Here is an 8,192-nt window from a genome sequence, read left to right as displayed (position 1 = left end):
AGTTACTAAGTTGACGAAACTGAAGTTTTTTGTGTTTTTTTACCTGTTTCTCTTGTAAAATTACAATATCGTGATAATACCGTATACCGTGATAAAAGCTCAATCAATTAATCGCAGCATGAAAATGTGATACCGGCACATGCCTAGTCACATGTTACAGTACATACCATGGTGTATTATTAACCAGGTTTGTCTGAATAACTAATTATTTAATTATTTGCACATATGCATTTTAAATTTCAATTTTGTTTGGCAAAGAATGATTAACCAGGGGGGTATTCCAAATGTCCCTGTTTTTCATCATCACACAGATACAGATTCTTTACAGATAGTTAATATGTCAGCATCTGAGTGCATGAAATGATCTCAGGAAACCCTTCAACAATCTACTGGGAATCAGTTCCTGATGATCAGTTCAAACTGACTGTTTGGTCCTGACTAAACAACAAGCAGATTCAACAAAGGAGAGTCTTTAATGTTAAACGTCACTTTACATTTCAAGATTCTTTTGATCATTGTCTAAAAACTAAATAAGAAATTGTAGAAAAAAAAAAAAAGAAATCCCTGAAGAAATCCCTGATACTTCCAGATTTATGTAAGGGAAAGAGGGTAATACTAGTGCTCATTATTCAGGGACTGACTGTGATGTTTTCCGCTTGTGTTCAGCTCTTCTGGAGCTGATGTCATAAACCACTATGATAACAGTAGCCACGCCCACCACAGCAGAGATGACCAATCGAATCACAGCTTCAGTGAAACCGCAACAGTGAACAGAGTCTGAGGACAGGAAAAAAAGGTTTTATTGAGAACCATAACTAAAGTTGTGACAAACACACCAACAAGATCTTAACTAAAAGAAAAAAAAAAACATTTATATGTTGCATTTTCTATGAATAAATATTAATATCACCATACCTGATATACCTGCACATGTCTGACAGACTTCACTGATGTTCAGATGTTGCGTCCGGTTGCTGATGGGATTGTTGATCACACAACTGTAAGTGTTTTTATCCTGATATTCCACCTCCAGAGGTAGAGAGAGACTGATGTTGAGATCAGACACACTGATGTTGGACAATAAACTGTTTCCTTTGTACCAGGAGAGACTCACATGACTCACATTCAACACTGAACACAGCAGTGAACATTTCTGCTGTAATGATCCTGATGATGAAAAACATGTAGAGTGTCTGGTGATGACAGGAATGGGAAGATGAGCTGGAAAACAAAATAATAAGGTAAAATAAATACTATATACTATAGAAATATTGAGGGATAAATACATTAATTTAATGTCCTATCAATAGTATCTGTGGCCTGCTAATATCCTTTGAATATATTGCAATATATATGAGATTTTAAACGATATGTTGTGAAAACACTGTGAAGAAAGGATACATTAAATTTAACTACTCACCATATACAGTAACACTGAATGATTCTCTTCTGGGTGGACTGTACATTTGATAAAGCCCAGAGTCTGTGGTTCTGATGTTCCTGATGGTCAAAGATCCAGTCTGATTGTTGATCTGAAGTCTGCCTTTGAATCTCTTATCATAATGATATCTAATATGATATGTCTCCTTCTTACGCCAAAGGGTTATGTGAGTATTTTCAGGTTGTAACCACCTCCACTCTATATGATTTGTAAAACGTCTTGGTATCTCAGTATCATTAACATCAGCGTGTAGAGTGACAGAATCTCCCTCTGTCACTGACACTATCTTTACTCCATCTGCATAAAACACAACAAGACAACAAGATGAAACAACAGTGAACTAAACTTGATGCCATAAAATCTTGTTTAACTTACCAATCAGATGCCACAAACAGAAGAAAATGAGTGCGTGAAACATTTTTCACCAGTAGGAGATAAAAACACTTCACAGATCCAAAAAGCCACAACAGAAATGTGTCATTAATCTAGTAACAAATCTCCTGATGCTTTTAGTATCTTAAAACTGTAGATACTGAGTCTAATGGATGAACTTCTCTGATCATGATAACATTTCCTTCAGTCTTCACACTGCTATAAATGGCTGAACGTCAGTTCTTCCTACTCTGACAAGTCACATGTTACAGTCTATGAGAATATCAGCAATACTACATTTTTTAGTAAAATGTTATAGTTGTAGTTTATGCATTTATGCGCAAATCAAATCAGCTGTTCACATTAGTTGATAAGCAGTCGTGCACCCCTAACCTTTTTTGTTATATTGTTGTAGTCTTTTTGTCTATGGAGCAAGATTAGTCTCAATAATAATTCACGCAAAAGACACAATGAAAAACACACGTAGCCCAAATCCCATGCCTCAAAAACCTAATTCACGTGCGCAAAAAAAAACAAAAAAAAAACATTCACATGCACAAAATAGGAATATATATTTATAAAATATGTTTCACAGATGCAAAACAATTCACAGATGTACACTTGATGTGTACAAAAATGTTTGAATGCTTTAAATTCATGAGTTTATGATGGACTATGAATGTGCAAATCGCCATTCTTGTGTGAATCGCCTTGGATTTGTGTGTGTGTATTTAGACTTTTCTGATGGCGAACAACTCCCATGCAGGTCACTTGTACTCTTTAGCCAGTCAGATATAAGCCTGTCAATCAACTATAAACCACACACTCACTTAGGCTACAGAGCTCATGCATTTAAAGGAAGTGACTTAATCTGACACATTTTTTTCTGCTGATCTTCTCTGTAGCTGGTCAGTATTTTTGTTGGTCAACCTTTTAACAACCTACAGGCATTCAAACAAACAACTTTTAGTATCTGATGATCAGTTCAGACTGACTCCATTCACCTCTGACTGAATGACAAGCAGATTAAACAAAGAAGAATCTTTAATATTAAATGTCATGCTTTAGATTTCAAACGTCTTCAAAGAAGTGAAATATGCAAAGCAAAAGTCTTTATTTGAAAAAGAAATCACACAAATTCTGAAGCAAAAGTTGATTCATACTGCAACATTAGCATCTAGTGGGGTTCTTGCTCTTTTTCGACCAGGTGATTTCCAGGACTTTTGACAAGAAATGACTCAGAAGATCAACTAATTCATGGTCATCAGCGACTGACTGTGATGTTCTCAGCTTCCTTTGTTTTTTGAATCTGATGTCATAAACGACTATGGCAACAGTAGCCACGCCCACCAAAGCAGAGATGACCAATCGAATCACAGCTTCAGTGAAACTGCAACAGTGAATGTGGTCTGAAGACAGAAACACGTCTTATTGAGAAAGTGCACTGTGACATACAAAAACTAAAAATGTGAAGTGAAGAAAGGACACATTAAAATACATAGGAAAAATTTACAGGTGGGACATGTCCCCACCACTTAAAAAAAAACAACCCTAAACAAAATACACAGAAACGTGTCCCTCCTCTTGATATAGGATCACTGATGAACGTATTTGATTTTAATAACAGGGAAAAAAAACATGCAAGGGTGGATTAGAAACCAAAAACCCATCACTCAATTCACCTGACAAAAATTCTACCACTAGACTATTTAGGACTGTGAATAAGTAATGCGTATCTATGTATTTATTCACTGATATTATTATGTTATTAATACATATTATTATAGTGATGTAAGAATAAAACTATCAGGGTAAAAATGAGTTCCATGTCAATACATTAACCACAACACACTGATGTTGGACAATAAACTGTTTCCTTTGTACCAGGAGAGAGTCACATCACTCACATTCAACACTGAACACAGCAAGACACATCTGGACTCTGATGATGAAGAACATGTAGAGTATCTGGTGATGACCGGAATGGGAAGACGAGCTGGAAGACATGAGAGAATAAAATGAAATAAATTACTACATACTACAGAAATATTGAGGGAATAATCAACAAAAGCCCTATCAACAGTATCTGTGGCCTGTTAATATCCTTTGAACATATTGAAATATACGAGGTTTTAAAAAATCTATTGTTCAAACATGACTTGACAGGGTACATACGTTTCAACTACTCACCATAGACTGTAACGTTGAATAATTCTTCTCCTAAAAATCGACTAATCAGTTGATAAAGTCCAGAGTCTGTGGTTCTGATGTTCCTGATGGTCAGAGATCCAGTCTGATTGTCAATCTGTAGTCTGTCTCTGAATATCTCATCATTATAATCCACAATATGATATGTCCCCTCATCATGCAGAAGGACTATGTGAGTATTTTCAGGTCCGTACCATATTCTTGGTATCTCAGTATCAATAACATCAGTGTGTAGAGTGACAGAATCTCCCTCTGTCACTGACACTATCTTTACTCCATCTGCATAAAACACAAGACAAGATGAAACAACAGTGAACTAAACCTGAAGCCATAAAAACATGTTTAACTTACCAATCGCATGCCACAAACAGAAGAAAATGAACGTGTGAAACATTTTTCAACAGTAGGAGATAAAAACACTTCACAGATCCAAAATGTGTCATTAATGTACTAAAAATCTCCTGATGCTTTCAGTATCTTTACACTGTAGATACTGAGTCTAATGGATGAACTTCTCTGACCACGATAACATTTCCTGAAGTCTTCAAACTGCTATAAATGGCTGAATGTCAGTTCCTCAAAGTCACATGTTACAGTCTATGAGAATATCAGCAACTACATTTTATAGTATATAGAGTTAATTTACTCCTGGTCACAACTGTTTATGCATATATGTGTGCTTTTGCATATTACATTTAAATGCTTGGGTCCAGAATAATCAGTCAAATTGTGTTTACGCTTTATCCATGTATTATAGACCTCTTTGGTTGATATATGCTCTACTTTGTTTCACAGAAAAGTTTGGTATGCCCAAATCAAATTATCCGTTCACGTTAGCTGATAAGCAGTCCTGCACCCCTAAACTGTACACTCACACATACTGAGCTCATGCAGTTAAGAAAGTGACTTTGACAGATTATTTCTGCAGTGCACACAGACTGAAGTAGTTTAAATCTTTGGTTCTTTTAATTGTAAGGATTTTGGCTCACATTTGACAAAAACCCACCCATTCACTATCTCAAGCAATTAGAATATGGTGACATGCCAATCAGCTAATCAACTCAAAACACCTGCAAAGGTTTCCTGAGCCTTCAAAATGGTCTTTCAGTTTGGTTCACTAGGCTACACAATCATGGGGATTGAAGACTGCTGATCTGACAGTTGTCCAGAAGACAATCATAGACACGCTTCACAAGGAGGGTAAGCCACAAACATTCATTGCAGAGAAGCTGGCTGTTCACAGAGTGCTGTATCCAAGCATGTTAACAGAAAGTTGAGTGGAAGGAAAAAGTGTGGAAGAAAAAGATGCACAACCAACCGAGAGAACCGCAGCCTTGAGAGACTTGTCAAGCAAAATCGATTCAAGAATTTGGGTGAACTTCACAAGGAATGGACTGAGGCTGGGGTCAAGGCATCAAGAGCCACCACACACAGACATGTCAAGGAATTTGGCTACAGTTGTCGTTTTCCTCTTGTTAAGCCACTCCTGAACCACAGACAACGTCAGAGGTGTCTTACCTGGGCTAAGGAGAAGAAGAAATGGACTGTTGCCCAGTGGTTCAAAAGTCCTCTTTTCAGATGAGAGCAAGTTTTGTATTTCATTTGGAAACCAAGGTCCTAGAGTCTGGAGGAAGGGTGGAGAAGCTCATAGTCCAAGTTACTTGAAGTCCAGTGTTAAGTTTCCATAGTCTGTGATGATTTGGGGTGCAATGTCATCTGCTGGTGTTGGTCCACTGTGTTTTTTGAAAACCAAAGTCACTGCACCCGCTAACCAAGAAATTTTAGAGCACTTCATGCTTCCTTCTGCTGACCAGCTTTTTAAAGATGCTGATTTCATTTTTTCCAGCAGGATTTGGCACCTGCCCACACTGCCAAAAGCACCAAAAGTTAAATGACCATGGTGTTGGTGTGCTTGACTGGCCAGCAAACTCACCAGACCTGAACCTCATAGAGAATCTATGGGGTATTGTCAAGAGGAAAATGAGAAACAAGAGACCAAAAAAATGCAGATGAGCTGAAGGCCACTGTCAAAGAAACCTGGACTTCCATACCACCTCAGCAGTGCCACAGACTGATCAAGTAACAAATGCAGAACAATTCACACCTGTGTACAAAAATGTTTGAATGCTTATAATTCATGTTTATCATTAACTGAATATGCAAATTGCCATTTGTGTGTGAATTGCCTTAGATTTGAGTGTATTTTTGAGACTTTTCTGATGGCAAACTCCTCTCACGCAGGTCACTTGTAGGTCAATATAGCATAAAATTATAAAATCATATTTAGATAGGCTACCGGTATGTAAGTCTACATTAACGCTACTTGTAGTTTAGGTTAAACACAAATAAGAACAAAATTATTACATTTATAAATAATGCCGGTAAATAAAGCAAATTGTTATAATGTTCAACAGGGGAGATTCTAAAATTTTCATTTTAGGGGGCTCAGCCACCAATGAGGGTATAATAAAAAATTTGTAATAAATAAATAAATAAATAAAATAAAATATGTTTGACTAATACGGGTGGTATACTGTACTTATTGCAATATTCCACTGTATTGTATAGATAGGTATAACATTTGATTACTGAATAAGCCAAATACAAGTCTTTCTGGTCTCAAAATGGAAATTTGAATGGTTAGGGGGTGGGTAGGGACGAGGTGGGGGATTAGCCTAACTTTAGCGATGGAGCATGGCGGGTACAAACACAAGCATTGACTAAAGTGGCCGCTTCAGAGCAGTAACACGTCACAGACGTGTGCAGTGTGTGGTAAGAGATTTATTCATCATACAGTGTAGACAGCTTCACTTGTAACACAAGTGTTTTTTTAAAATGCATAAACTTGCACTAGAATAGGCTGATCAGTGATGATGTTCTTTGATAATGTTAGGCTGCTTTTAGCCTTATGCTGGTTTCGGGCAATGAAACAAAAAATAGTAAATAATTAAATAAATTAGCACGATAATATCATGTATTGGCGATCTGGCAGGTTGACGATAGGACCCAACACTACTGTAGCGTATTATTTGCTCACCCTCCAAGCATCCTAGGTGTATATGACTTCCTTTTTTCAGATGAATGCAATCGGAATTATATTAAAATTTATCCTGGCACTCCCAAGCTTTAGAACGGCATGTTTTTGTTCATCAGTCCAAAACAGGTCCAATAAAGTGCGATTCGATGCATTTTTATAAGAAAAATATCCATATTTAAAACTTAAGAATCACTTTAATCTAGTTTGCGCTAACAGTTGTACACAGAACTTGTTTTTTGACAAGGGGCGTGGCAGTACCAAAACACCATCTAAGCTGTTCGCCAATTACAGCGCAGTGGGACAGCTAACCAATCACAACACATTTAGTTTTTCGGAAGGCGGGCCTTAATTAAACCCGGAACTAATTGAGCCATTTGTACCAGGCTGGGAAAAATGTATTGTAATAATGTAAATTATGTTCAAAATAATGCGTGTTTCGAACCACCAAGCATGAAAGCATGTTCTAGTACACACCCAAAACAAAACCAAGACATTGTAAAAGAGCATAATAGAATCCCTTTAAATACCAGTGTAGTGAATTTTGCTTTCACCAACCCAGGGACGCCAATTAATGTAGTGAATTTTGCTTTCACCAATCTAGGGAGGTGAAATAGTGTAGTGATGGGTACTCATGTCACAGCTGACGTTATAAATTTTGGATCACGTGCCACATAAGAAAGATTGGTGGGATCTCTAACTTGTAGAACCTTATACTGTATTATCAACACAAGGAAGACACAAGTTGCAATAAAATAGATTTTATTAACAAAAGATAGACAAGAGTAATCAACAACTACTAAATGAATACCATGAATGAAAAAGGAATAAAGTGCATAAGATGCATAAAATGCAAGTGATTATGTTGGGTGTTGCTATATCAGAGCTACGTTATCTAGAAAGATAAACTGTTGCTACTCTGAAACAAATAAGGTGAAGAACCTTATTATGCATCAAACAAATACGTGTAAGATTTGTTATCAACCGCAATCAGCTATATAATATCTACTGAAATGTTATGTACTGATAACATACAACAATACCAAGGTCTCTGGAAGACGTTTGGAAGTGATATTTACATTTTCTGTGGTTGAGTGCACAGTCCGGTTGTGGCGACTTCTTCCACTGGTTGCGCTG

At 36.9% G+C, this 8,192-nt stretch overlaps 1 protein-coding gene across 2 annotated transcripts; it reads right to left on the bottom strand.

Annotated features, from left to right (window-relative positions):
- Positions 1 to 588: 588 nt before the first annotated feature.
- On the bottom strand, positions 589 to 4,749 carry LOC127160054 (lymphocyte function-associated antigen 3-like). 2 transcript variants are annotated; one of them, XM_051102728.1, is made up of 6 exons: positions 4,373 to 4,749; positions 3,989 to 4,300; positions 3,721 to 3,809; positions 1,421 to 1,738; positions 916 to 1,221; positions 589 to 777 (listed from the first exon to the last, which is right to left on the bottom strand). In XM_051102728.1, exons 3-6 carry the CDS (start codon positions 3,770 to 3,772, stop codon positions 626 to 628), a joined length of 828 nt encoding a protein of 275 aa, XP_050958685.1. In that variant the 5' UTR covers positions 3,773 to 3,809; positions 3,989 to 4,300; positions 4,373 to 4,749; the 3' UTR covers positions 589 to 625. The 2 variants fall into 2 exon arrangements, with proteins under 2 accessions (XP_050958685.1, XP_050958686.1); XM_051102729.1 differs by lacking the exons at positions 3,721 to 3,809; positions 3,989 to 4,300; positions 4,373 to 4,749 and adding an exon at positions 1,817 to 1,977.
- Positions 4,750 to 8,192: the final 3,443 nt, after the last annotated feature.

This window comes from Labeo rohita, unplaced genomic scaffold (assembly GCF_022985175.1).
Source record: "Labeo rohita strain BAU-BD-2019 unplaced genomic scaffold, IGBB_LRoh.1.0 scaffold_284, whole genome shotgun sequence".
In the NCBI taxonomy this organism is placed as follows: Eukaryota; Metazoa; Chordata; class Actinopteri; order Cypriniformes; family Cyprinidae; genus Labeo; species Labeo rohita.
The sequence above is the reverse complement of the archived record's forward strand: the minus strand, read 5'-3'. Positions and strand labels throughout refer to the sequence as shown.

Excerpts from the sequence above, each read along its gene's own strand:
- LOC127160054 (XM_051102728.1), bottom strand. The coding sequence starts at position 3,772 with ATGTTCTTCATCATCAGAGTCCAGATGTGTCTTGCTGTGTTCAGTGTT. Across the intron at positions 1,739-3,720 it reads TGCTGTGTTCAGTGTTGAAT|ATGGAGTAAAGATAGTGTCA; the intron begins GTGAGTGATGTG and ends TGTTTTATGCAG. Across the intron at positions 778-915 it reads GACATGTGCAGGTATATCAG|ACTCTGTTCACTGTTGCGGT; the intron begins GTATGGTGATAT and ends TCCTGTCCTCAG.